Source organism: Sylvia atricapilla, chromosome 7 (assembly GCF_009819655.1).
Source record: "Sylvia atricapilla isolate bSylAtr1 chromosome 7, bSylAtr1.pri, whole genome shotgun sequence".
Classification (NCBI taxonomy): Eukaryota; Metazoa; Chordata; class Aves; order Passeriformes; family Sylviidae; genus Sylvia; species Sylvia atricapilla.
In genome coordinates this window covers 15,668,702-15,696,659 of record NC_089146.1, presented here as the reverse complement: position 1 = coordinate 15,696,659, position 27,958 = coordinate 15,668,702, and the positions used below count along the sequence as shown (strand labels likewise).

At 37.3% G+C, this 27,958-nt stretch overlaps 3 protein-coding genes across 3 annotated transcripts; 2 read left to right on the top strand and 1 right to left on the bottom strand.

Annotated features, from left to right (window-relative positions):
* Window positions 1–703: 703 nt before the first annotated feature.
* On the top strand, window positions 704–9,104 carry PJVK (pejvakin). Its single transcript, XM_066322749.1, has 6 exons — window positions 704–930; window positions 2,958–3,153; window positions 4,450–4,591; window positions 5,292–5,409; window positions 6,427–6,531; window positions 7,780–9,104. Exons 1-6 carry the CDS (start codon window positions 720–722, stop codon window positions 8,079–8,081), a joined length of 1,074 nt encoding a protein of 357 aa, XP_066178846.1. The 5' UTR covers window positions 704–719; the 3' UTR covers window positions 8,082–9,104.
* Window positions 9,105–9,755: 651 nt separating this feature from the next.
* FKBP7 (FKBP prolyl isomerase 7) lies at window positions 9,756–14,469 on the bottom strand. Its single transcript, XM_066322752.1, has 4 exons — window positions 14,182–14,469; window positions 12,650–12,801; window positions 10,427–10,560; window positions 9,756–10,101 (listed from the first exon to the last, which is right to left on the bottom strand). Exons 1-4 carry the CDS (start codon window positions 14,388–14,390, stop codon window positions 9,940–9,942), a joined length of 657 nt encoding a protein of 218 aa, XP_066178849.1. The 5' UTR covers window positions 14,391–14,469; the 3' UTR covers window positions 9,756–9,939.
* A 79-nt stretch (window positions 14,470–14,548) lies between these two features.
* Window positions 14,549–25,982, top strand: PLEKHA3 (pleckstrin homology domain containing A3). The gene is made up of 8 exons (XM_066322750.1): window positions 14,549–14,863; window positions 18,351–18,467; window positions 19,476–19,631; window positions 20,292–20,428; window positions 21,384–21,548; window positions 22,705–22,748; window positions 23,278–23,393; window positions 24,130–25,982. Exons 1-8 carry the CDS (start codon window positions 14,824–14,826, stop codon window positions 24,255–24,257), a joined length of 903 nt encoding a protein of 300 aa, XP_066178847.1. The 5' UTR covers window positions 14,549–14,823; the 3' UTR covers window positions 24,258–25,982.
* The last annotated feature ends 1,976 nt before the right edge of the window (window positions 25,983–27,958 follow it).

Sequence of the window (27,958 nt, the reverse complement as noted above, 5' to 3'; positions counted from 1 at the left end):
AGCTCAAGCCTAGCCCTTGGGTCACAGACAGCTGAGTCTTAGGGGATAACTAACAAGCGATGAGAGCCCGCTGGTGTTTCCCCGTGTCCCCAGGCTGCTCTGATCCTACCCTTCAGCCCCGGCACGTTCAGCCCCCAGCACAGCTCTCCCAGACAGGTTATACCACTGCTGTGAAAGGCAACACCAGCTCACAGGGCTACCAGTGCTCATCAAAGTGTAATTCCAGTGCCTCCCAGAGCACGTCTGCTGCTTTGTTGGTGCAGCTAAAACAGCAGAATTCAGCTGCAGCAAGGACCCAGTAAATGGCAGTAGACCAATAACTCCTAGTGGGAAGTTGAGGGTTATGGAAGCTGGTTTTCTGTTTCTATGACAGTAGATTTTGATTTTAAAGAGTGGAAATAAACTGCCAAGAAAAGGGCACCATTTCCCTCTCAGTTTACACTGGTAATTCATTATTCATCATGCAGAATTAGAGAGCTTAACTGAAGGTCTCTGAGAGAAGCAGAACACCATAGAAGTTCGGCAGCTAAGATGCTGTTGATTCTTTAAAAGTGAAATACAACTCAGTCTAAAAAAAACAGTTTGACAGATCTTTTTTTTTTCAAAGAATGTGATTTTTTTTTGCAAGAAAAATATAAAAAGAATTGAACATGGGCTCAATGTCTGCAAGCTACACTTGATACAGAGCTTTTTATTATTATCATTACTAATGTCATAATATGTTTGCTGCTGCAACCAAAAACTTTGTTAAACAGGTTGGTGATGGAGGAAGATTAGTTCCAGTGCCCAGCCTCAGTGAAGCTGACAGATACCAACCTCTGAGCCTTGTGATTAAAAAAAGAAAATGTTCACTTTCAAAAAAATCTAAATTTGCTTCAACACCTTTCACATTAAAAGACATTCTTCAAGGGGAGAAAGAAATTTCTGCAGGTAAGATTTTTATCTTTCTTCAAAGTGGAAAAATGCATGTTTTCTAGTAAATATGTAGTAAACTGTGTTTACTGGTTTAAACTGTGCAGGTAGTATGTTGTTTCCTTAGTAAATGGGTAATAACGTTTTTCTTGCTTAGTCATGTCATAAATATTTAAGAAAAAAAAGTAAAAATCAAAATAGTAAGGAAAAAGGGGAAAAAATGGATATTCTGGAGAAAGAGTAAGAAAATAAAGTAATTTATACTAAAATCCTTGATATTTTCTGAACTAGTATTAAGCAAATTCAATTAGGCTTTTTTTCCCCCACAAAAAACCACAAATTTCTGACAGACACAGTGCTGTGTGTTGATTAATTGCTACATAAAATTTGTTCAGAAATGTACCCCCTTCTCTGCATACTCACTTTTAAGTGTGTAAGAATGGCCACCGTTCCACAGCTGTTCCATGCTGGCAGTCCCTGGTGCTGAACTGAGCTCTGCACAGACAGAAGCATTTGAAAACAGCTATTACACCTGATTGGATTTTCATAAGACTTTTTCCACATTTGCAATCTTAGTGGTGTATTTAAAGAACTTAACTGTTTTTAAATTGCTTTCTCTATGCAATAACGTAAATTTTAAGGATATTTTATGAGAATGAGGTGCAAAATTAAACTATACTGCCTACATCTTCCTCTACATTCCTTTGAAAAGTGTGTAATTCATGTCTACATGCTCTGTTTTCTCAAAAGAGTTTCATTGCTTAATTTTTTTTAAAGATGACAATTTTGACAAAATTATTTATGATTTTATTTGCACAAAAAATACATCAGTTAAAATCTCTACTAAGAAAAACTATTATGAGCACAGGAAGATGGAAATACCACTTGATCCTACAAGAGGGGATTTCAGTATACAAGCATGATAAGAAAAAATTTAATCCTATGTCTTACATTCAGGAGAAGTCAGCTGGCTTGTCCTGAATGAAAATAATTCAAAATCTCATTACAAAGTCTGAGAAAAAGGTTACAAATTCTCATTAAAATGTCTCACAAAACCTTACTAGTCTTTTCTGTAAAGGTTAAATATCATGCGCAGAAAGTATTGTCCTTTAGCGTAAGCAAAGAGGTTTGTAATTGAATTTCCTTTTTTTATGTAACAAAGGCAAGCATTTCCGATCCTTTTAGAATTGTGAAAAATATATGAATATTCTTTTTGGCTAAAAATAAACACGAACAGGATTCATAGTAGGTGACTTCATAATGTCAGTTTATCCTAATATCTTTAAAGGATTAGAAACAAAAAAAGGAGTACACTCGAGATTCTTAGATGTATTTGGAAATCTAGTCCCTGTGGTTTTTTTTAATTTGCTAACCACTGCATTTTAGTATTTTTTCTGTTAGTGTGATGGAAATGTATTTGACATTATAAAGACATTTTTGTAGAGATGTTTTGCTGCCTACCTTTTGATCGTACAATAATTGAATGCAAACTCTCAAGCAAGTCAGAATTAACCTGCTGTTTTCCCTCAAAATAAACTGACACAGTCCCTGGACAAAGTTAATGTTACTGGCACACCCGTGTCTCACTCATGTATTACAAAAAATGAAGATAAATTAGGGTCGTTCTATAGCATCTAGACAAAATTCAGAATTCCCTAATATTTTTTATACAGTGGCTTTCATTTTGTTACTAGTTTTAATATTCTGTGTGACCTCCACTGAGTCATTTTGGGTTTCAGAGCCTCCGTGATTAAAGCCAAAGCATACTACATGAGTAGTTTATACATATCACCATCATGGTTACAGGTACAAGTACTTGAGGAGAATAATGATGAACACATAAATTTGAAAGTAGCTTTATTCAAACCCAGCATTCCTATTTCCATCATCCATCAGTAGTAACACCAATTAACAAGTGCTCAATGTAGCTCTGAATTTCTTATCAAAATGGTTAAGCACAGTAGGAATGGTACCATGTATTCTTCTTTTGTGAAAATACTGTGTTCAGACTTTTCATCATACAAAGGTTTCCTTCTTTTACTCAGGTGTCTCATCTTACCAGTTGCTCAACTATGAAGACAAATCAGATGTTTCACTTAATGGCAGAAGAGGAAATCAGATAATAAATGATGTTGGTTTTGACATTACTGGATCAGATTCTATTGCCTTTAAAGCTTCATTTGGCATAGTGACCAAACATGAAGTTGAAGTACCAACATTACTTAAAGAACTTACTACAAGGTTGTATTCTGGGTTTTGATTTCTGTTTCTATAATCTATTTCATACAGTTATGTTCAAAGTCTGATGTGGTTAGGTTTCAACTACTTTCAGTCATCAGTAGCAGTCACCATCTGATATTTTCAAGGGTATCAGGCTGGATCACTGGGATTAGACACATGACCTGTATAATACAGGCTGTACAATTTTTTTGAATTCTTTGAATTAACAGTGCATGTCTCAGGAAAAAAAAAACCCAAAACAAAAACAAAAAACAAACCAAATTCAGAGAGGAAGAGTCCATCCAAGCTCCTATCTATGTTATACCATAGTATTTAAAATTTGAAATCTACTTTGAATGACATTACCCAATTTCAGGTTTCAGAAATAGGATTTCTTTGCCTATGATGAACTAGAGAGACATATATATTATTGCCATTGTAGGTACTTTGAGGTTTTCTGAAGCTCTTACACATGCTTTTCTACAAAAAGCAAAACAGGTTTATCTACTTGAATTTTTCATAACCTTCTGTGACTTTTCTTTACATCTGGTCTCTTTTACCAACATTGTTGTTGAGTTTTAGACACTGAAAATGAACTTGTGCTGCTAGCACAGATGTCAAACATGAAGAAACATGATGTGACTAATTTTCTAATTCTAGGTGTAATTCTTTTATTTATATTTCAAAGATTGTCCCTTGGTAACAATGTCAGTTAGTCCCAGCAGCGCATCCCAGTAAACTATTTACTATGCATGATGCACATTTGGCATTTGCAAATATATATTGTTAACTTGTTGTTATTTATGAAGAAGTGCATGCCACTTTGTGTCCCATATCGACCTTTTCCTAGTTTATTTGCAACCTCCAAATGTTATCATTAATAACTGGGAGTGAGGAAAGAGGATCTAGGCTCCTGAAAAAAAGATTCAATGTTATAGAACTAACAGCCATTGTTTGTAGAAATTCTTCTACAAACACTTGTTTCATGATTGTTCAGTGTTGTTTATAAGCAATATAGGGTTTTTTTCAGTTAATGGCACTAAAATCAGAGTCAGATAGACAGGCTTTGAATTTTCCAGGGTGTCCCAGATATCTTCTCTAACATCTGTAAAATACTGGCTTTCCTTGAATTTTTTAGTTCTTCTGTTCCCAAACACTGAAAACCAATATTAAGTTTCCAGAGATTTCCTTGGTCATTTGCTTTGCTGCTATGAAACAGACGTTATGGTGATTTATTTACTGAATTAAAGTTACTTGGCTGCTTTGTAAACTGCTAATTATGTCTGAATTTCCTTCCTGCCTCCCTCTTGATTTTAGAAAAATAAACTTTGATCATTGTCTAGTCCATCAAACAAGAAAAAGTAGGATGGAAATTCTGTGTGTGGTCATGGAAAGTATTCGAACTACAAGGCAGTGTTCATTAACTGTCCATACTGGAATGCGTGGAGAGACAATGAGGGTAAATATGTTTGACAAAGTCCTGTGAATTAAATTATCAAGCATAAAAAGCTCATTTTTTTATAAATTTTATGGTTTGATTTAATTGTATTTTTATAATGTAATCTCAGAAAAAATCTGAAGTGAATCAATATTATTGTACTGATGTAAAGTGGTTTCAAAGTTAATCTTTTGTGACTTATGTGACTGCGGGGTGGGAAATGCATGAAAAGATGGCTAGACAATGAGCCATTGCTTGGGGCAAAGCCTTGGCAAAAATGTGGAATTTACTACTTCTTAGTTTGACTTTCTAATAAATGTATAACCTTTCTTTCATTATTATGGTCATCTTTAACACATCGGAATTTCAGGTTATTATTTGAAGGTTCAACATCTTACTCCCTGTGTTATGCTCTTGATCCCCTCCCCCCTTGATGTGTTTGAATAATTAAACCTGCAAGTCTTCTAATTTTGCTCTTTCTTGTATTTATTAATCATTCACATAATTTTTTAGTGAGTCATGCAAATTATTCTCTGTATCAAAATTTATTAAAATGCTAAGTAGTTAATAGAAAATTCTTTACTTGTGAAATTTGATCTTCATTTTCAAAGTTTCCCCCTGGCATTATAGTTCTCAATATACGAAGTTAAGATTAGTATTATGTTTATTTATTCATTTCAATTTGTAACTTTTTTTCTTTTCATTCTTCTCTAAATTATAGTTTCACATAATTGAAGATCAGAATTATAAAGGGCGGGACAAAGCCATTGTTTTTCCTGCACACACAACTATTGCTTTTAGTGTATTTGAACTCTACATTCATTTGGATGGTAATTTCGGTAAGTGATGTGAATTACTGTCATTACTGCTATTATTTATAATGATCTAAGTTTTTAAAACTGTTTTATTGCTCTTGACATACATAAGCCTTGGTTCTGTACAATGGTGTGCTTTAATTTTATGCACATAAGTATTCTGACATTCTGACAGAAATAGTGCTTGAAAAGATAAACAAGGCAGGCGCTAAAAAATAGTCTGCTGTGGGAACATTTTTTAAAAGTTAGTTTGACTTTGTATCTTTTATATTCTGTGGTTGCATGGAACAAAAAGCCCCACTTAGTAATATTTCTAGCTGGTGAGAAACAAGTTTCTGAGACTATCTGATGAGTTTTGCATAAAATAGGCAAGTACAAAGATACAAGTAAAGAAAAAAGTGTACAGAACTTCTAAACTAATAATATTTTTTTCTGTTGGGACTTTAATTTCAGTCTGATACATCATTTGCACATAAAAATATCTAAAGCTATTTAGGAGGAAATAATTGCAGTAATTGTAAACAAATAAAAATTTGCATAGCTTAGATTTTACTTTGAACCTTTTCTTTCAAGTTACAGAGAGAAACATAGATGATAACTTGGTTTTATTTTAGAAAAAAGTTCTAATAGTTGATGCAGTATTGGAAGTGGTGAGAAATCACAGCCTTGCTTACTATGTTTCATTTTTACTTTCAAGACTACAGAAATCTTTGTCCTTCAGAATCAGGGCTTCCATTGGTGTGACACTGACTATCTGACTCCTTAACATGACCATAATTTGTGTATGAACCAAAACAGGCTCTGAGGATGTTGATTGAAAGCCACCAAGTTTAATATTCCCATCGAATCTGTTACTTGATTCTGTGGGCTATCACTGTGTAGTACTGTGCAGACTTGTATTAAAAGGGTGTACTAGGCATTAAAAACCTTATCAAAGCTAAATTTAATTACTGTTAACTTTATTGATTAGAAAGCATATTAAGTTGTTGGTCAATTTTGGCTTTTATATTTAGTCCTTTTAAAAACTTTTAATTTTTACAGAACTCTGTGTGACTCCAATTGCAAAAGGAGGATTTGAAAGAGAGAAATCTGCATCATCTTCACTGACCAAATTAAGGAGATTAAAGAATAATTTGTTTCATCGAAGTATGACTTTTGATATTTCTATACAAATGTCTTATTTAAGTGTATCTTTCTTTAATGTCTGCGCAAGATGAATGTTTAAAGAAAAAAATTTTGACAGAAAATGTACCTCTCAATTTCTAGTGTATTGAAATTATTATGGAGTTATTAAAATTTACATTTGAGAACCTGTCTCTCAGAAATAACAAATCTGTTCAACTAAAAATCTTAAAGCTTATGTCTGTTGATAAACCAGTAATTATGCAGCTAACTTAACATGGAACTTATTTCATGTGTTTGCCATTTACAGCTCCTATTATACAATACAAGTTAGAATTATAGTAATATTTGAGGACAAAAGCTGTAAGTTTAAATACCAAACAATGTTAACTGCAGTAATTGAATGTACTCCTTAGGCACAATGTTCCCATGGCAGGGACATGGTCAGGACCTCTCTTTATTTCATATATGAACACAGTGTCCAACAAAAATGCAGCTTTAGACCAAGATCTTAAACTTGTAACACTCCTTGGTCCAAGTACTTTGGAAATCTTGCAGATTGGAGTGTGAAGATAAATGCTGAGCTGTAAACATGTCCCAAAGGCTGCTCTGTAAAGCTGTCCTTTCCCCACTGCATTCCATTCTCAATCAAAGGACTTTTATGGACTAAGCCTTCAGTGCTGCTCTCCAGTCCACACTAGGGGAATAAATCTTCAGTGGGTCTGATACATCTCAGGAGCTGTAGGTGCCTAAAAGTTCTTCACTCAATGTCAGTGCCTGAAGAGAGAGGGAAAGGTAGGTAGTTCCTACCTGGCACGTCTGGATGCTCAGAAATCTGCAAGGAGATTAACAAGGAGTCCTCTGAGTTTTCTAAACATATTAAGCTTTAGTGGGACTTTTTTTGTAAATAATAGGAAATAAAAGTGAATTTACAATGCTTAGAACATAAAACTAGAAATGCAAAAATAGAAACAGGAAAGTACACAGCTGTGGTTTGACTTTGTACCAATTTCTCAGAAGCTTGCCTCATGCCTATCCTTTAGGTATTTTTCTAAAAAATAATTACATAGGTCATATACAAAAAATTCTGACTTTTGTCAGTGCCTTCAGTGAAGGTAAAAATTTTTCATCACACAGGGTTTTTGATGGAGAGTAATCTATATGGCATACTTAGTTTTATGAATCAGTTGTTATAATTAAACACATTTTTGTAAACAACAGATCATAATGTAATAACAAATCACTGCTTCTTTTTCTCGTGTTCTTTTTCAGATAAAGGAGTAGTGGAAATCGTTGCTAACTCGGATCCTTACTTGGAGGACCTTTTTGCAGATTATTATGAAAAAGCCGCAAGCATGACTGATGTCTCTACAAGCTATCTTAGGGACGGTTCTCATATCCGAATTAATTTACTTAATAACAACATCCCCAAAGGCCCCTGTGTCCTTTGTGGAATGGGAAGTTCTAAAAGGGAGACAGTCTATGGATGCCTGGAGTGTTCTTTTAATGGACAGAAGTATGTACGACTGCATGCCGTGCCCTGTTTTGACCTCTGGCATAAGAGAATGAAGTAACTGATCTTGGTGAGTGCCTGTTGTCACAGACATGGGCAAAACTGTGCCACAAAATTTTGAGTTGGTAAATATGTCTCCAGTTGTGAAATGCAAAACAGTGAAAGTGCAAAACATTTTATTACACTGGTATCTTCAAATTCTTTGCCTCGCAGTCAATGACCTCTACTTTAAAATGCACATGAATTCCCTGACATTGCTGTTTTTCCTAGGACCTTCTCATCATCATGATAATGAAAAACATATTTTTAAATAGTATTTTCATAATGTCAAAATATGTGCTAGAACTTAAAGTTGTTTACACAAACTTACCCCAAATGCTGCCTTTCTCTACACTGGCATATGATGGTTAAATGAGAATATTTGTTAATAATTTAGTGTTCTCATGAATGTGTAATTGAAGTATCAGATTAAAAAACATGCTAAAACTTAGCTCAGTCTAATGTTTCAGTTACAAAAGAGAACAACTGAACTATGGATGGGAGTTTCATATTAGGGTGCTGTTGCCATATATCGAGTTTGTTTCGATTATTAAAAGTACTGGCCAGTCCACCTGCTGCAAATGGATTTTATGTCACAGCTGCTCTTGACTTTATGTGCTAAGAGAAAAAAACTACTTGGCAGAAAATGTTTTGGAAGCTTATGAAAATAATGGAACTCCAAAAAGACTTCAGGGGTGAAGGTGTTTAACAGGTACATCCCAGCCTCAGGAAATTGAGTGTGTTGACTGGAGCACCAGAGAAACTGTGTCCAGGGCTGGGACTGGGCTGTGGGGCAGGGCTCTGTTAAACCTCTCACCACACTGTTTTACACTGGCAGAGCAAAAAAACCTTTTTATACCTTTTAAAATTATTTCAAAGATAACCCAGGTATGGAAGCTTTTTTACTTGTGCTACTACTTTCACTGTGTACATCTGATTATTACATGTTGAAATGAATACAGCCACTGCTTTTCATGAGAGAAGAGTGAAGTCTTAACAAGTGTTCTGATGTGTTCTTCATAAGGAGAACAGTTAACAGATGTAAGTACTGTCTATTAAGTATTGCTACTTCTTTGTACTTTTCCAGTGAGGAAAACCAGAATGATGCCCAAGTAATTAATTACTTATGTTCACATATAGTATCTCATATGATCTTCAATCTCATTCAATTAAATGACAATAGTGTAGATTTTTAACTTGGTGCTGCTGAATAAACTGGCTAACTTGAGAATTTTACTAAGTCGAAGTTTAAAAACTCACTTAAAATACTGCTTTTTCTTCAACCTAAGATTCTTTATGTTAATATTACACCAAAGAGGTTATTTTAAGTTGGTTTAAAAACATTTTTGTTTTTTCTTAACATTCCATAGGCAGAGTTTGCCTATTTTAAGCCTTTTATAATTAATTGCTGCAAATGGCCTTTCCTCAAGAAGCTAGGCTAAGAGTCTGCAGCAGTTTAAGAGTTCTATTCCTGGGATTCTGTTTTCCCTTTTTATTTTACAGGGGATTGAGAAGTGTTCATCAGTTACATTCCAGCTATGTCAAAGATTATTGTAACTTTTGTGTGCTCAACAGAACAGAAATAATTATTTTCATCAGTACTTTACCAAATGAGAGACTACTGAACAATACTGTAGATTGGAACATGTTGTAGGAACCACAAATATTAGATCATAGTTCATAGATCATACTTCAATTTATTTCTTTCCTTTTAAACATCTGACACATTTTATTAGCTGAATGTTAAAAATAAGATTTTTACAGTCACCTTAAGAGATACAAAAAGATTCCACTATAAAAAAAAATACAAAAATTCTATGACAAAGTATTATTATTTAGAATTCAGTGCCCAGAAAACAGCTGAAGATTTTTTAAAGTACTTAGAGTTCATCATGCTGGTAGACATTGTATTCCTTTGCTGATATGAAGCCATCTCTATCATGGTCATTCTTCTTAAATATATCAGCTAAGATTTCATCATGGGCAGAGGGATGACGTTTTTTGCCATCTCTTGCAAATTCTTCTTTCAAATACTGGCTTATCTAGAAGAAAAGAAAAAAGTCCAATCCAATCATAGTGACTTTTATGCCAGTACTCAATCTAGCTATTCTCAAGGATACTGGGAGTAACAAGCAATGTACTGTGATTCCAGTGCAGACACATCTACAGTTTGTCTACAGGAAGTGTGAGACTTATTAATGTATTAAAGGAAATTTCAGCAATCTACAGCACGGTGTAGTCTGTGTAAGCACACAGAAACCTTACATGATCAGCTGTAGCAGAGACAGCTCATGTAAAGATGAAACTAATGCAGCCACACTTCTAGTTTTATACATTGTTTGTTTCAAATTATTTGCCTCATATTACCTCAAGTTCAGAGAGTTTCTTGTCACCATCTTTGTCTATTTGGTTAAATGCTTCAACACTACGAGGTCCCTTATTTACTGCATAAAGTTCAATCTCAAAGATCAGTGTTGCATTGGGTGGAATCTTGCCCTGTGCTACGAATAAAAGAAAAAAAGTGTTTAAGGAAACAGACACTATGGGAAGAGATCACATGTATGATAATCTCACATTTTAACATTTTTTTGTTTAAAAAGGCTGTGATTAAACTCTGAATTTAAATGTTGTACATCTAGACAGGAAGACTGTTCGATTGTGTTAAGATAAATGATTGTGGAAGAAACTTGCTAATCGTGAACTTGCCTGAAACAAAACTGTATTGCATTCAGGTACTTTCAGAGATTAGGTGAATGGTTACTATGAAAAACAAGTACTTCTAAAGTTCTCACTCTTTCACATCCTGTCATTTGACAGGGATTATTTAGAGACTGGTTTTAAGATGTATGTCTTTATTAAACAGCTGAAATCTGATTTAAAATGTAACAGTAGTAGATCAAGGCTCCTATGCATTTTCTATCTGAAGAAACAAGCAGCCAGTATCATGTTTTACCTACTTTGTATGAATTATACCTATGGTAAAAGGAATTTTACATATGTTGTAAAATAGTGTTAAAAATGTACATCTCAAAAAGCAGTAACAGAATGTAAAAGTCATCTGACTTGCAAAAACACCCCACAGAAACTTCAAACTACCAAAATACTTTGTCTAGCCTCTGAATTAAGAAAACAACTGTTAGAATTCTTTGTTCCTGGATCAAAGAATTTTCTGCCACTTGCTGTAAAACCAGCACTGCCTACAAACACAGGTTCATGTATCATGCATCTGGCAAAAAAAGGGAACTGAAAAGAGACAGCACAAATTACTGCAGTTTAAAAATAGTGCCAAAAGAGCATAAAGAAATCATGCAGTGTAAAATTAAAATGTAAACATGCAAGCTGCCAAAGCCAGTGAGCATGACATTGTAACTTCAGATTTTGAGCTTGAGTCCATCCTTCATAAACTGAAGAAAAGCTAAAGAATCCACATTGATTGTAAACAGAAGATAAACAAAACTATTACACTTCCCATATAAAATAGTCATAGTAAAAACAACAGGTTTCAGAGTTCAAAATGTTTAAACCTTCCACACTGTAGAAAAGTAGAAGTTTTAAATACATCTGAATAAAAATCACGATTTAAATACCACTTACAAAAGAAAGATACAATACTAGAATTCAGTGTCAGTAGTTTACAAATATACATACCAACAAAGGAAAGTTATTGTAAAGATTTAGAAAGCCACATGCATCTTTTCTAATTCAAGATTAGGCAGGCATCTTCCCCAGCATGCAGGAATACGCTGAGACAGAGGACAGGTGTGCTGTAGGAAAATACTACTTCCTTCAAGTGCTACCTGGAACAAACAGTTAATACTAATATTAAAGAACATTTTTATTTGTATCAGGGTTTTTTCCTTTTTGTACGAAATTGTATTACAGACAAAACTGATGCACCGAATTCTGACATCTCAGTACCAAAGCAGTATTATAGCGCAAGAGCTACCTTTTCACAGAAACTACTACACTTATGTCAAAGCTGGATTCATCTACATTTGAGTGCTGAAACACTGCACAAAAACTTGTACTGGAACTTTTTTAAAGTAATCTGCACAATGAATTATCTTATATTTAAATCAGATTTCATGCACTGCACTGTTGCAATTACTGTGTAATGTGATAATGAGAGCCATTAACTATGCAGAATGTAAGCACTATTTTAAGCAAATTATTTCTACTTAGATTAATTGCACTGTATTATATTCCATTTTACTCAGAAGAAGCAGATAGTCATTAAAAGGCTAGACAGGTAGCAGTCAAATAATAAAAACCAAATGTGACTAGAATTTAACTGATTAACATGATAATGCTGATCTGGCTCACGGAGATCTTCCTCTTGCTGCCAATGTTTCACACTATGACAACACTTGGGAAAATGCATTGGTTGGCAGGTACTGAGTTCTAATGGGAACTGCAAGGTGTGGATCTGTAGCCAGGACTACTTTAACTGCGTAGCAATGAGCAAGACTGAGGCTGCACAGCTGCACTGCCTCCAAATGGGAGAACAGATTCTAACAGACATTTACAATAATGCATGCTTGAAAGGGTAAAAAATAAAGACAAAATTTAGCATAGAAACTTCTTTTTTACCGTATCCTTGCTGTCCGTATGCTAATGATGGAGGAATTATCACTTTCCGTTTCTCTCCAGGACACATATTCATCATGGCAATATCTAAGCCTTTTATGACTTGTCCAACACCCAGAACAAACCATTTTGGATGACCTTCATTTTGCGTCCGACTATTAAAAAACATGATGTACGAGCAACATTAATATTTTTTTTACATAAATGTAACGTTTAGTTGCAGTCACTAAGAACATAGATTATTAGCACACAAGAATGTTTAGAGTGCAAAAATACAAAGCATAAACACTTTATCTGCTACATTTATAATTTAAGGTCAAATCTTGATATATGTAAGGGGGAACATTCTTTTTAAACTGAAAAAACACCCTTTTGCTTTTGAACTCCTTACAAAGACATCCAATCTTCCTGATCATGTACACTGCATGCCAGAAACAAGGTTCCACTGCAGGAAGTCTCCAAGAAGAGGAATGTGGGGAGCAGTAGGAAGTGAAACTGTCTTCAGCTGTTCACAGCACTGCAGGATGGGATGGCATTGAGAGTGCAGGTGTGTGCTGGGGAAACCTGGCAATGCTGGCTACAGTACTGTGAGCTCACCTACCACTCGGACCAGGTCAGCCAGCCAGTGCTTGAGGATGCTTCTGGTCGTATGAGGCATCCCCAGTAACGGCACTACATCAAACAGCAACTGAGCAAAACATCCAGAAAGCAATACTCCATGTACCAGTCAGTCACTTCAACAGGCAAAGAAATGCAAGTGAAATGGTACTCTTAAATGTAGAATTATCCTATACTGATTTTTTTTTTTTAAATTATACACGTGGGGGGAATGGGTCAAGATTTCATAATGAGCTAAGGTATTGTCTGAGGACAGATGCATGGGCAAAGAGAAAAAGCAAAAGACTAAATGATAGCTTTAAGTAAAATGGGTGGCACAACGAACCAAAAAGGGAAACAGCAACAAGGACGAGGCAAAAAGGCAGCAAACCACTAGCGTAATAATGTGGCTGGACTACACAGTGCCAACTACGTGGAAGTGAATGCTATATTCAAGCTTCTGCGTAAAATTGTCAGTGTGCATTCCTACCAGGAGCTCCTCCTCCCAACCCGAGTTTTTCTGCACGTATTACAGCACAGAACAGGGCAAGTATCAAGGTGATGGTTTGGTTTTTTCCCACCCTGCCAAAGGGGATCTCCACGTGAGGTGTGGGCTACAGGCTCTCGGGGTTTCTCCCTGTCGGGCTCCTTCACCGGCGATGGCCGCCACCCTCGAGCAAAGGCGTCTTTGATTTCCATCTTTTGCCTTTGCGCTCCTTCTTGACCCCAGGAAACTCTGCATCCTTTAACATTCGGCTAAGGAAAAGTGAAGGTTGAGACGGGGAGAAATTACTATTGCCAACGTGGTCGGTGCGGGCCCCGAGCTGCGCCCACGCCGGGAGCGCCCCCGAGTCCTCTTAGCCGGCTTCGGCTGTGCCACGCACGCCGCCGGGCAGGGCCCGCCGCCCGTCCTCCGACCCGGTGCCACGGGGGCTCACCTGCAGTAGAACTTGGATCCGTCGCTGGCCAGGAATCCGTCATAGTGCGCGTTCAGCAGGTCGCCCTTCTTGCTCTTCGGGCTGCAGGCCTCGGGGAGGTGCAGCACCTCTATCTGAACCTCCTCCGCCGCCGCCGCGCCGCCCTCGGCCCGCGCCGGGGCCGCCAGCAGCGCCAGCGGCAGCAGCAGCAGGGTCAGCGCACGGCCCATGTCGCTCGCAGGAGGCCGCCGCCGTGGCACTGTCCCCGCCGCGCCGAGGGGCGGGGGCCGAGCCAGCGCCGCCCTCCGCCCCAGTCGCGCCGGACGTGGGGACGAGCCCGGCCCAGGCAGCGGCCGCGGGGCGGGCGGTTCTTCGGGCCGCCCTCTCCGCTCAGGAAGGGGAAGGGACGGCGGAAGCAGCCGCGGGGCGGCGGGGCCGGGAGCGCGGCCGGGCGCGCATGGGGGATGCAGAGCGCCCCGCGGGGCGGGCGGCGCCGCCGGAGCCGCCGCGGCCGCCGCGCCTGAGCTGAGCGGCTCCGCCTCCGCGCGGGGGAGACGGCGGTGGGGCTGGGAGGGGAGCGCCATCCCCGCGGCGGCCGCGGCCGCGGCCGCCCGTTCCCCGCGGCGGAGCAGGAGGATGCGGCCCGGCGCCGGGCTCTGAGCGATGGAGGGGGTCCTGTACAAGTGGACCAACTATCTAGCGGGTAGGCGGCGGGGGCCGGGCCCGGGGGGCGGCGGTGGGGGCTCGGCTCGGCCTCGGTCGTTGGTGCGGCGCTGCTGCCTCGGGGGGTCCCGGCGTCCCGCCGGAGCTGTCGGTAACGCGTTGGCTGAGACATTCGTGCTCGGAGCCAAGCCCCGCGAGCGGCCGGGAGGCGGCCCCGGGGCGGCGGTCGCCAGGAGCCGGCTCTGGGGCCGGGCGCTGCCCGCCCTGGCCCGGGGCAGGCGGCGGTCGGGCCGAAGCCGGGCGAGCCCGGTGCCCCCGGCAGCCGCACGGGTGGGCTGAGCCCGGCCCTGGCCTTCTGCCGAGCCCCTCTCGCTGCCTGGATTGCGCCTTGCCGAGTTACTCAGGGACCCTCAGCAGGACAAGGAGCTCCTGTATCCCAACCGGGAAAGCACATGATGAACTTAAGTTTTATTAAATGCATTTTTGGAAGTGCTGCAGAAAAAAAATTGCACCAAATGGCAGTATTTGCCTGGTTTTATTGGCTGTAATAGAGACATCATCTCCCTCTGGAGCAGGGTAGGCACTGGTGTCAAGTTGAAACATTTCTCCTCTGACACTGTGATAGGACTAGTTGTCTCTCAGCCTTGGATCACATACCGTGCTTAATCGTGCCTCTTGTTACGCTGCTTTGGCAGCATCTTCTTTGCCCTCTGGTTCTTCGGCCCTTCATATGTGTAATTCTGCTTCAGCATACACAGGTTATGATTGTGGAATGGTGTGAAACTTGTTTCTGAGGGATTATAAAATGTGGGCTATGTTGTGAGGGTCGTACGGATGCGCTGTGAAGTGTACAGAGCATAATCTTGCATTTTTCAGAGCATTATGTGTCCACATAATGTGTCTTTGGTAAAAGGGAACAGTTGTGCTGTAATTAAATAGATACTTGATGTCTTTGTCACTTTTTCACAATAACTATAGAGGAACCACATAGAGGAAAAGAGGAAAAGGTTTGGTTATGAAAGAAAGAATGAGCTCAAGGGTGTTTTCAAAACAATGAAAATTGTCACTTTCAGCTACATGACTGAAAATGTTGCTGTAGCAAGAGGTAAATGGATAAAGACAGTGAACTCTTGTGGTCTTTTTAGTCTGTTATTGAATAAGCAACAGTAGCTGTGAACGCTATACACAAAATAGACTGTTGGCATGAAGCGAACATCTGCTGAAAGCCAGAAGTCCTCTAAACCAGCAAAGTTCAGAATCCTTCCTTAGGCTTGTGCTGGCCAACAGAGAGCATATGCTCCTGCATTTCAAAATTAGTGTGTCAAGCTTTACCCACAGTCTCCAGAATGTAAGAGGGCAGCATTTTTTTTAAAAAAGTAATTTAATCATATTAGCGAAGAGTTTAAATTATATTACCATCTGCCTTGTTACTCTACTATCTGTATAGTATCTGTTTTTGTGGCCAAAAATAGGCTGTAGTACTTGTCATTAATTCTACATACCAGGCAGCAAAGGAGCTTGTTATTGTTGCTGAAGTGTTGCAGAAAACATTTAGTTTCTTCCTTCATTAGAAGCAAACCAGAAATACAGATTTATTTTTTTTTTCTCCTCAAATAAGAATTTGTGAAGTACAAATTTTTTTTAAATATTTTCTCAAATGTAGGGTACCACCCAGTTTCAAATTACAAGAGGTGTTTTTCTTTGGCTTGCTTCTGTGACGCACTTGGCCTTTTAAGTCCTTTGCTTTTTTTTTTTTTCCAATACTAGAGTAATGTGATGATGGAATAGTCATTCATGTAGGTTCCCTTTCTAACAGAATAAGATTGTTTTGACAGGCATTGACAGGAGATAAGGACAGTTATAGAGTCCACGTCTTGCAACAGAGTGTAGCAGAAAAAAAGATTCATGCATTTAGTGGCATTTTACCGGACAACATCTTCTGAATTGCATATTCTTTGAGTATTACTGTTGACATACATGCACCATTTGAAATATTTCCTGTGTGAGTTATTATCCTTTAGAGTTTGTAGTTTTTAACATTCTGCTTTAAAATTTGTGTGTGGATGTGCTTTTTAGTTACCACTCTGCATTTAAAAAGACATGTATGCTTACTGTTACAGCTAGTAAACAACAAAAAAGAAACAATACACAGTTACACGTTATTATTTCTTTATCATGGAATGGTAATATGATTTAATGCAGCCTGGTCTTACTCTTCTTGAATTAGTGTTACAGCTTGTAATGATGCTGGTGCTGGAGCGTGTCCACAGAAGGGCAGTGGAGCTGGTGAAGGGTCTAGAGAGTGAGTCATACCAGGACCAGCTGTGCCAGCTGAGGAGGCTCAGCCTGGAGAAAAGAAAGCTCAGGAGTGACTTTATCACTCTACAACTCCCTGACAGGAGGTTGGAACCAGGTCAGGCTCAACCTCTTACAGATAACAAGTGACAGAATGGAGGAAACAGCTTCAGGCTGCACCTTGGGGGGTTCAGTTTGGGCAACAGGGGGAAATTCTTCATGGAAAGGGTTGCATTTGAACAGGCTGCCCAGAGAGGAGGTAATCACTGTCCCTAGAGGTGTCCAGGAAACAACTGGGTGTGGTCTGTAGTGCTCTGGTCTAGTTGACAAGGTGGTGATTGGTTAAAGGTTGGACTAGTTGATCTTGGAGATCTTTTCCAACCTTTAATGATTCTATAATGCTATGAATAGTATGAAATCTGTAGCTGGTTTCTGAGTCAGGTACCTGATTTAGCCTCATGTGTTAAAATACAGCGCTGCTGGATGACCTCAGCTTGCTCTGTTGAGATGGCAACTGGAAAGCACCCTGGGCCACACTGTCATATCACCAGATACCTAGAGGTCACACTGTGTTTGCCATTCCAAACCTTAAACCAAGCAGGAAGTTGAAGTTTGGTGCCAAGTTGTAAAACAGTGGGATAATCTGCTCCTATTGCACAGGTTACCCAGAGTATAATGGGGCTGGAATTTCACTCTACTGGAATATTTCGGTACAATGTTATTTGTAGAAACTGAGAAAGTATCAATATGTAAGTGTGAAATATAAAGTTTTCACTGAAATACAGTAGGTAAAGAAAAACATAGCTTAACAGTTGGTGGCTTGAGTCATTTATTTGTATCTTGCAAATAAGTTCCTACAATCTTAGAAAAATCTGCCTGAAAAATATATTTGAATGAGAGTGGTGTTGCAGAGGTACGTAATTTAGCAACCTTCAAAACAGGATTCCATGGTGGCTAAATTAAAATTTAATTTTTCCCTAGAATAGAATACAGTGAAAACAGAAGAAAAATGCTGATCTTGCACCCAAAAAGAATGGGAGTGGAGTATCCATATAACATTAGTCTGGTTATGGAGTGGTTCTGGTCTTCAGTCTGCGCAGATTGTTTACTTCTGGTGTGTTAAAAGAATAATTTAATGTTTGCCTCTTTTACTGAACAGCCAAAGAGACCAGTTTGATTTGCAATTTAGGAATTAGACTAAACTTTTTCTTTCACATTTTTGATCTCTCTAGGTTGGCAGCCTCGGTGGTTTGTTTTAGACAATGGGATATTGTCATACTATGATTCCCAGGATGATGTTTGCAAAGGCAGCAAAGGAAGTATAAAAATGGCTGTGTGTGAAATAAAAGGTAGGAGTTAATAGATTGCTGCTTAAGAAAATTTTAGCTGCCATGGAAAATAGAAAAGATCACAAATCATACTTTTCGCATCGCATTTTTTTCCTTCTCCGTTTTTTGTTTACCTGTAGTGTGTGAGGTTCATAGTTCACAAATAATAATGAATATGAATAGAGTTCTGTTTTGAGATTTAGAACAGACCGTTTATTACTTTTTGTTTATAATGATTATTTGCAAGTGGTTCATGTTTGAAGTTATGTCAGCTAGCTGTTTAGTTCTACTGCTTTTTCCTCTTAAAACCAGGGATAGAGACCGAATCATGAAAGCCAGTTTTCCAGAAGAGCAGCAGCAGTGATCCAAAAGTGGAGATTCCTATAAACCAGAGGTGTTTAGTCTTTTGGTTTCCTGAGTAATTTTTACTTTTGTCACTGTTAGCAGCTGCGCACGTGCACAGGTGATGGGTGTATTTGAGACAGTAAGTGAACTGTTTGTTCCAAAGTAAGAGTTTAGTCTTGAGTGCATTCCTAACTGTAGGTCAGCCTCCTTGGCTAATAGCAAGGTGTTTTCTAGCTTCCTGTTAACTGTGCTGTTAACAGGAAGCTAGAAACTGTTAACTATGACTTTTTTCCAGATGCTCACAAGTGACTGAGCTTGTGATGTGGATACTTTCATATTAAAAAGTGGAGCTTATTTTACATGGGCCACCAAGTATTTTTCATGTGGTAACTCCTTTTTGTTAGTGTTTCTTTAGTGTAGATGAAATCAGTAATGTAAAGACAGGAGGACCACTTTTTAATTTTTTTTCCAGTTGATTTTCCTTGTTACCATGTTCTTTGGCGAAGGAAGGGGGGAGAAAGGTTGAGCAGATTTGGGCTTTTCCTTACTTAGCAGTGGTGCATTGTGATTTACTCTATTACTATGGGATTATCATAAGCATTTTAAAACATTTTGAGAAGTATTTAATAAATGATTTGAGGTTGAGGTTATTATTATTTCAATTTTTTTCACTTCTATCACAAGTTCATGCAACAGACAACACAAGAATGGAGCTAATCATCCCAGGGGAGCAGCATTTCTATATGAAAGCAGTTAATGCAGCTGAAAGGCAAAGATGGCTGGTAGCACTGGGGAGTGCAAAAGCCTGTTTAGCAGATACCAGAACAAAAAAAGAAAAAGGTATGTGTGCTACCTAGAGTAGATCACTTCTTCAGAAAATCATAATGTAAATATTGTGGTACAAAGTCAATATTATTGTCTTTTAATATAATTTGTAATTATTTTAGTCATCTATATGGTAAATCTGCCCTCAGTATTAAGAGTTAGAAGTCAGGTATTGACCTGTTGTATCTTAAGAAGCTGAAATACCAGTAAGGTGGTGTTGTCACTAGAATAAATATATTGTTTGTAGCTGCTGTGAAGACATTTAATTTCTGCAATTAATTCTGAATTAATTGAATTCAGTAACTCTTTATAGTAACTATTTTTTTTCCATAATTTTTCTTGGATGGCTTAATGTAACTGTTTCCAGACACTCTGGTGGGCGGCATAAGTTTTATCCAGTGATTTTTTTTTTTACATTATATGGCAGCTAATAAAGATTTCAACTTTATTTTTCCTGATAATGGGCCTATTTCATAATAGTAATTAAATTAGCATCAGTTATCCAAAAGTATTGTCTGCTTCAAGTATAATTCTTGATTCATTGCAGAATCCAGTTTTCCTCAAAATCAAGCGAAAGTTTAAGGGGATTTTTAAATTCATATTTAAATGAAAAGTGCTTAAAAATTAAAATGTCTATGTACATTGTATAAATTGATATTTCCATTTTTTCCATAGAAATAAGTGAGACCAATGAATCTCTTAAAACCAAAATGTCCGAACTTCGTCTCTACTGTGATCTTTTAATGCAGCAAGTTCATACAATACAAGAGTTTGTTCACCATGATGAGACTCGCTCTCCTCCCAGCATTGAGGTGCACAACTCTACAATTTCTTTTCATTCCATTATATAAAACACCTCAAGTTACTGTTGATGTCTTAAACTTTATTCATCTCCCAAATATTGGGAGACTTAACCTAATGTCAGTTTTTGAATGCTTGTGTGTAGATGTACTAATAGTGATTTTCTGTATGTTAAGTACCTGGTTGGTTTAACTGCAATTGTACCAGGTGTTAGGAACCAGTTATGTTTCTGAGCCATTTAGTTGAAAGGCCAGAAGAGATATCATATGAGCCATAGAATATTTTGTCTTGTTTTGCATCTCTGTTCATGTAGTTGAAATCTTAGTTTGTCCAGTCTTACTTGCTTATGTTGGAGGGTATTCCATTTTTTTATCAGTGAAAGCTAGTGTTCCAGGCAGTGGAAACATGCAGTGTGGATATCTATCTCTGAATGTGCTCAAGTACAATACTAGAATGTATTCCTGCTTTTAAATGAAAGGATTGGAAATTATGAATGACTTCATTCTTGGCACTCTTGAAGAGCATGTGAACAATGTTGTTGGTCCTTTATTGCAAAGCCAGGGGCTGATGCGTAGTCACAACAGAGCAAGTTTTCAGTTCAGGGAGGTGAAATGGACCTGTAGTTCCTTGCTCTAGAGTGATAAAACCGTTCACACCTTCTGCTGCAATTCATTTCACTGAATGATCTTGTGATATCTTGTTAGTCACTCTGAGACAAGCTTTGCTGTAAGGCATTGTTGACTGGTACCATAAAGAAGCTTACGTCAGAAAGAAAGAAATTGCAATGCTGTCACATTTGTTTTCCTAAATTTGCCTTATGGTAAGGTGTACACTTGATTAAAAAAATGGGAAATGTGAATTTTTAGTGGTAATGAGGGAAATTAGTGTGTCTGGGAGAGGTGGTGTAGCAAAGTTGTGTTTGCATATTTTAATTTTTTTCTTGCTTATGTTTTCATTTCTTTTCAGAACATGAATGAAGCCTCTTCCTTGCTTAGTGCCACATGTAATACATTTATCACAACCCTTGAAGAATGTGTGAAGATTGCTAATGCCAAGTTCAAGCCAGAAATGTTCCAGCTGCCTCACCCTGATCCCTTGGTTTCTCCTGTGTCACCATCACCTATTCAAATGGTTTAGACATTTTAAATACTACCTTTTCTAAGTGTCATACTGGTGGTTGGACTGGGGGAAGATGGCAGAATGCTATGCTAGTGTTATGTGCTCTGATGTCAACACTTGAAATCTTGACTGCGTTATAAATCATTACTAGTCCCAGATATAAATCAGTTTTCTATTCTCAGTTTTTCTAGCCTTTACATCATCGTGATGATGATCATCATTAATTTATTGTACGTGTCAAGGCCCTGTAATGAGGTATCTCATAAATGAATGAGGTTTAACTTTTCCTCAGTTCAATTGTTTGGGTTTTTTTAGAGTGCTAACTGTACACTGATCATAAAAATTACGTTACTTCACCTCCTGCTTAAGTGCATTATGACTTGAAGCATTTCAGTAGGATAGCATATGTTTCAGTGTATGTAATGCAAGATGTTTGAATTAATATATTATTTGCTTATTTAACAAAAAATACTTAATGATAAAGATTTTATTTCATAACTATTCACTATTGATTAATTCCCTTAGAAGGACAGTGTATGGGGAATGAAATGCTTTCTCAGTTCTGTCTGTGTATTCCAAGAGGAGCTGTATTATGCAATTTTGTTGTGGTAATCTCTTTCTTTTCATATGGATTTTTCATCTCTTTGTCTTCTTTACTTACAAAGCTGATTATTCTGATTTAAAATAGTAACTTTCTTTGATATGCATAGAGATTTGATAGTGATAGCAGAGAAACCACAAGGTATCAAGAGGCATAATTGGGCTTTATTGTGTAATGAGGAATTTAAACTTCATTGGTAAAGGAAAAATGTCTTGATACTTCTATATATCAGCAATTAACAATGGCTCCTTGAGGAGCTTTAGTGCAAGAGTGAATGAATTCCATAGATAGGAGGTAGCATCTTTTTATAGTAAACTAATTCCTGTGTGAATGTTCTCAAACTTCTAATATTGATGGCAATCTATCTGTTTTCATACAGTTAAATCAGATTTTTAAATGGAGAGGTTGCTTTTTATAAAAAGAAATATTGCCATCTCTCTTTATAAAGACGGTAAATAAAGTAAAAAATAATCTAGATATCCATATCATTCTTTTGAGAAACTTTATCTGGCTTAAATGTGACATTTTTGGTGTTGTTTGTTCTTTGGAATTTTTTCTTTCCTCTAGATGAAGCGTTCCATTAGCCACCCTGGTCCTTGCTATTCAGAAAGGTAATTTTCTGTTTCCTTAAGCCTTTTTTCTAGTGTCTCAAAAGACCTCCCTGAACTTGGTAGCATTAAAATCAAAAAGTGAGAAGAATTGTTTGCTTGGGAGAAAAATTAGAAATCATAAATTTATCTAATTTTGAAAACAAAAGATGCAGATTATCAGCTATAGGTGGCAGCTGCTATTTTTAATACAGCCCCAGAATTTCATCATGCTAGAAGCTTTATGCAAATGACTTATTTTGACAAGTTCATGACATTAGAGCTTGAAATGCTAACGTTGTTTTTCAGTCAGTATTTCAGATTTTCAAATTATTTCTTTGATTTTTATTCCAGTTTCAGGCTTTGCAGTTGTAAAATTAAGATTGTTGACTGTGCTGTTTTTAGTCTGCTATAGTAGACTAGTATAATAAAAAGCATTGATACTCACAATTTAATCTAAGCACCATAGTTATTTCAACTCTAAAGTACATAAAATTTGTGTGAGTTGTTACAGATTCTGCTTACTAATAGATCTCATTTCCTTTGTATTAAGGATTAATCACTCTGTAAAAGAACCGAGTTCATCTCTTCACCGATGTTCTCAGCGGCGAAGAAGAACATACTCAGATACAGAATCTTACAGTGATACAATTTCTGAAGATTCTCAGAGTAAGTTTGAAAGGGAGGGAGTTTTCTTTGTATCTTTTGGTACAATTTATTTCCCTGTTTAGAGCAGCTGTTCTGGCCCTGATGCCAGCATGAGGAAAAACGTTTTATTTGCTGTATTATAAATCTGAGCACTTGTATAGTTTACCTGGTTGACTTGTGCTGGCTTCCATCTGTATTACAAATGATCTTGCAGCTGGAGTAGTTATATTGAAATCAGTGGGACTACTGGCAAGATAAAATTAAGACATACCTAGAAAAGGGATGTTTGTCCTAATAGACTCTCACACAAATAGTTATCTGGTAAGTGATGTGGAATATTGCTGTTTGCCACCTGCTTATTGTCACAGAAGTCATTCTCTTTTTCTGACTTCTGTGGGTCGCAGGGGTAGTTTTCACTCTGTGCATTGTGGAAAGACTGTTCATTTCATTGGCTTCTTGCCTTTTGTAGAGAACAGCACTGCTCTGAAGGCATACAGCCTTACCAGTAATAAGATCATGATGATAATTTAGTCCCTCCTGATTAGATGGGCTGACTTAGTAGCCAGTTCTTCTGTGGTTTTTCTTTCAGAATTTTGCTGGCATTTTGACTACATTATAACTCCTCTCAAGCAGACTTGAACTTCACTAGTTCTTCTGATTGCTAATATATGGGAAATACTTTGCAAATACAATAATTGACAGATTGGATGATATTTTTGGGGATTGAAAATTATATATTTAATTGATCTCTTTATAGGACCTGCTTATTGTTCTAGAAGTGCTGTCAATGGAGATCTGGTATCATCAACCATTCCTGAAGAAAGTAAATCAGTGTCAAAGGAAAGATCTGAGTGGGAAGAGTCTCCTTCATCCTATTCCTCCTGAAGCAACTGAAAGTATTAAATTTTCTATAAATAATGCTATGCAAAAGCTGCTGTAATTATACTGTTGTTATAGGAAGTAGTTATTTCCCTTTTTAGAAGGATTTCTCTGCACTTTATAGAATAACATAAATACTATCTTTGAAGTGTATTTTATCTTTATATAGTTTATTTGCAAGAGTATTTTCCTAATATTTCACAGTTTGAATGTGCATTTTTTGGAACAAATGATGGCTTTAACAGGTAAGCATCCACATTTGTAAATGCAGCTCTTTTTAAAAAGTGTGGAGGTCTGACTGATACATTAGTAAACAAGCATTATAAACTTCAGCAAATGTTTTCATGTTTTTGCAGAAAATGCAGCTTGTGCCATGGGCCTCTTGGTCATTTGTACCAGGTCATCCACCTGGAGCTGTGATTAGCCCCACAATGGCTTTTTTTTTGCCAGTGTAAGGGCTGTGGGAATGGGCACAAATGGCTCTGCTCCAGCAGCTTGACGGTAATTGACATTGCCGCCTTTAAAAACACAAGGATATATATAATCCAGTCCTTATTTTTAGGCAATGAAAGTAGAAATATTTAGTGTATTTTTCTAAACAAATGTATAAAAATAACTTAATATGAAGTATTTGTACCAAACATGGGATATTTAATAGTTTTTATTTATTTATTCTTTTTTGCATCAAAAATTTCTACCTACTTTCACTACTAAAGGTCTTCAGATCTACTAAAAGCTTAAAAATGTGCATAAATTGTTTCTGGGGTGTGTAGAATCACAAATAATTAATACAGTGCTGTTAAGATTTACTCTGCTTACTTAAGAAGTGTTTTTAGCGAAATATGATAAAAACAAGAGCTGAAATGTTAGACCATTCTAAGCTGCTGTTGTAATGAATATTTGTATCTATACATGTTTTATTTATGACATATTTATACAAAAGGGAGCATCTGTTTTTGCAACTCCTTTATATCATTTGAGGATGGTATACACCAGAAGATCGATTCTGCTCTCAGTTACATCAGTGTAAATTTGCAGTAACTGTAAGTGAGGTCAGAGTCTGACTGTCTTAATGAATAATATAGTATAATAGTGCCTACTAGCACCTTGGTCAGGAAGGTTGTTAATGTTAGCATTGTAAACTTTGGGGGGACTTTTGGGGTGTTTGTTTAGGGATGAACTTGGTTTATAAAGTCTTAGTTGTAGAGCACTTTAAGCAAGCCATTTACTGTTCTGGATTTACACAATTGCTAAATAAATGTACAGGGTTTTTTGTACTCAAGCACATACCAAATCTGTTTTTATAATCAGATCTTTAATTTGGTTTAACTAGTCTTCCTTTTGTGTATATAAGTAATTTGAAGCAGGCTGGAAAGAACAGATGGGAATGGGAGCTTTCCTTATAATTTTTGGAATGTTGATTTATCTAAATCAAAATAGGTCCAAGTGTTGAGGAAAAACATAAGAGTTGTTTGTGTGATATAAAATGCCAGTTTATAAACCATTATGTCAGGTTCAAGTGGAATGGAATGGTTTGTAAAAGGGGGTTTGTGGATACCAGCTCAGAGCTGTCATTTGTGCTCAAATCTGTCAGTTTTCATGCAAACTGGCATATGCATATCAGCCACACACATGCTTGTACTTCTTTTTTCTGAATGTTTGCTTTAATATATTCTGTATGACACAACAATTGTAAAAATAAGTATTAAAGAAAATGTTCAGAGAAGTAAACTACATACTGCAATGAGAGTGTTGTCTTGAATAATACACTGTCAGATGTGCTTTTTGAAATTTCACTGAGATTTCTGCCAGCTTCTGCAGTGTTACTTTCATGTCACAATGACAGATACCTTTTTCAGCCTTCAGCTACTATAAAGAAAAGAGGTTGGACTCCATGTTGTGCAAAAACAAAGTGAGACTGATAAGTGGACATAGTAGTAAGTAATGATTTTACATACTACTACAAGACAAAAGTTGTTTTGATCAGATCCAAGCACAAAATTTATATGTAATTGCTTCAGTGCTGGTTTGGGTCTTTCTAGGTCCACAAAGCCATCATTGCAGCTTTATGTATATATGTGTGATACCTTTCTATTAAATCAGCCTTTTTATAGATACTTGTGCCAAAAATCCTAAAATGTATTTCAGTGAAATTAGTGAAGATGATATGCTGTCATACTTTTGGTTACTGGGGTTAAGAAAAAATTTCTAAAAATTATCTGGCTGAATCACAATGATCCATGCATAGTAAGACTAAAAAATTCCTGGCTGCTCTTATATATTTAATTTCCAAATTTATGGGAGAGCTTATCAGGAATGCCTGATTGTGTCATTCTTTCTAGTGCAGAATGAGAGCTGAACCTCAACAGAGCAGGTAGTTGGTACTTCTAGTTTTGATCTCACGTGCTTCTGAAAAGATCCAGTTCAAATTTCTAGATAGTATTCATGACTTAAACAATATATTTATATAGTATTCATACTTAAAGAATGGGACATAGATTTAGGTGCAAAGTGGTTACTTCAGTTATATGTCTGAAGTTTCTAACATCAGATAATTAGAAATAGAATGCTTAGAAATCACCAGCTTCCATTTTAAAGAATTAAAGGTAAGGCACTCAATGGTTTGGAGAGCTGTGAATACTGACATTACAGTGCTCAGGGGCTTTAAAGTACTGTAAATTAATGTTTGTATGTCTTTCACCGTAGTAATTTGGCCTCACTTTTTAAACTTTTTTTCCTCAGAGAAAGCAGTTTTGGGATAGGAATATTTCAATTCCTTTCTTAAAAATTGAAATCGCACGCCTATTTGTTTTTGTTAAGGTTATTTTCACAAATTATAAACTTGAGTTTTGCTCCACCCATATCACTTTTTTCTAGTGTAGCTGTTTTTCCTGTTGGTGTAAATCAGAAACATTTAAAAGGAGTGTGATACCTGAATAAAGGAAATGTCTACGTCTGAAAACCAGCTAAAATGCAATAAAATTAATCTCTCATTGTAATTATGGCTCTCCACTATCACAGTTATTTTTTCTCAGGCTGCCACATGTAAAATGTTAGTAGAAAATACAAAGCTCTGTAGTAGGATTTATACCACAACTCACAGGGCTTTGTTAAAGTTTATCCTTAGGCATCAGCACTCAGGAAACATGAATGCCAAATGCTTTCATACACTATATCAGTGGTGGGATATTTTTCTAAACTTGGTCCTATAGCATAATAGATCTGATCTTTGAAGAGAGTAAATGTCAGCTTATATAGTTAGAAACCCCAGTATTTATAAGTAAATAATTCAAAATGTTTATTTCTTTTCAGCCAGAGACTGCTTAATCTACTGCCTTGAAAAATGTTATTCTTAGGCATGTGTTTGGTGAAATGGAATACTGAAGCTTTAGGTTATGACTTCAGCAATGTCACTCTAGGTTAGCATTTGCTTAGCAGTCTTGTGGAAAAACACTGGCTCAGCTGGTTGGCCTGCAACATTATCTATTCAAGCTGTGTTTCAGCAAAGCCCCTAAGTATTTTAAATCCTATTTTTAGACATGTGAGTGACTCATCTGCCGAAAGTACTTGCTTAAGTGCTGTGCAGAGTTGGGCCAGAGAGCTACTGGCAGGATGAACTTGCTTACACCATCATACCAGTGTGCTTCCTCTTCATCAACTGTTTTGAGACTCAGCAGAGGCCATGTAAGATTGAGTTTCCAGTGGCC

What these genes read in the sequence shown, in the direction of transcription:
- PJVK (XM_066322749.1), top strand. Translation starts at nt 720, where the DNA reads ATGTTTGCTGCTGCAACCAAAAACTTTGTTAAACAGGTTGGTGATGGA. An exon ending in TCATTTGGATGGTAATTTCG is followed by an intron (nt 5,410 to 6,426) that starts GTAAGTGATGTG and finishes TAATTTTTACAG; the next exon opens with AACTCTGTGTGACTCCAATT. An exon ending in GAATAATTTGTTTCATCGAA is followed by an intron (nt 6,532 to 7,779) that starts GTATGACTTTTG and finishes GTTCTTTTTCAG; the next exon opens with ATAAAGGAGTAGTGGAAATC.
- FKBP7 (XM_066322752.1), bottom strand. Translation starts at nt 14,390, where the DNA reads ATGGGCCGTGCGCTGACCCTGCTGCTGCTGCCGCTGGCGCTGCTGGCG. An exon ending in GGATCCAAGTTCTACTGCAG is followed by an intron (nt 12,802 to 14,181) that starts GTGAGCCCCCGT and finishes GTTTTTTAATAG; the next exon opens with TCGGACGCAAAATGAAGGTC. An exon ending in ATACGGACAGCAAGGATACG is followed by an intron (nt 10,561 to 12,649) that starts GTAAAAAAGAAG and finishes TTTTATTCGTAG; the next exon opens with CACAGGGCAAGATTCCACCC.
- PLEKHA3 (XM_066322750.1), top strand. Translation starts at nt 14,824, where the DNA reads ATGGAGGGGGTCCTGTACAAGTGGACCAACTATCTAGCGG. An exon ending in GGCTGTGTGTGAAATAAAAG is followed by an intron (nt 18,468 to 19,475) that starts GTAGGAGTTAAT and finishes TTCTATCACAAG; the next exon opens with TTCATGCAACAGACAACACA. An exon ending in GCTCTCCTCCCAGCATTGAG is followed by an intron (nt 20,429 to 21,383) that starts GTGCACAACTCT and finishes ATTTCTTTTCAG; the next exon opens with AACATGAATGAAGCCTCTTC.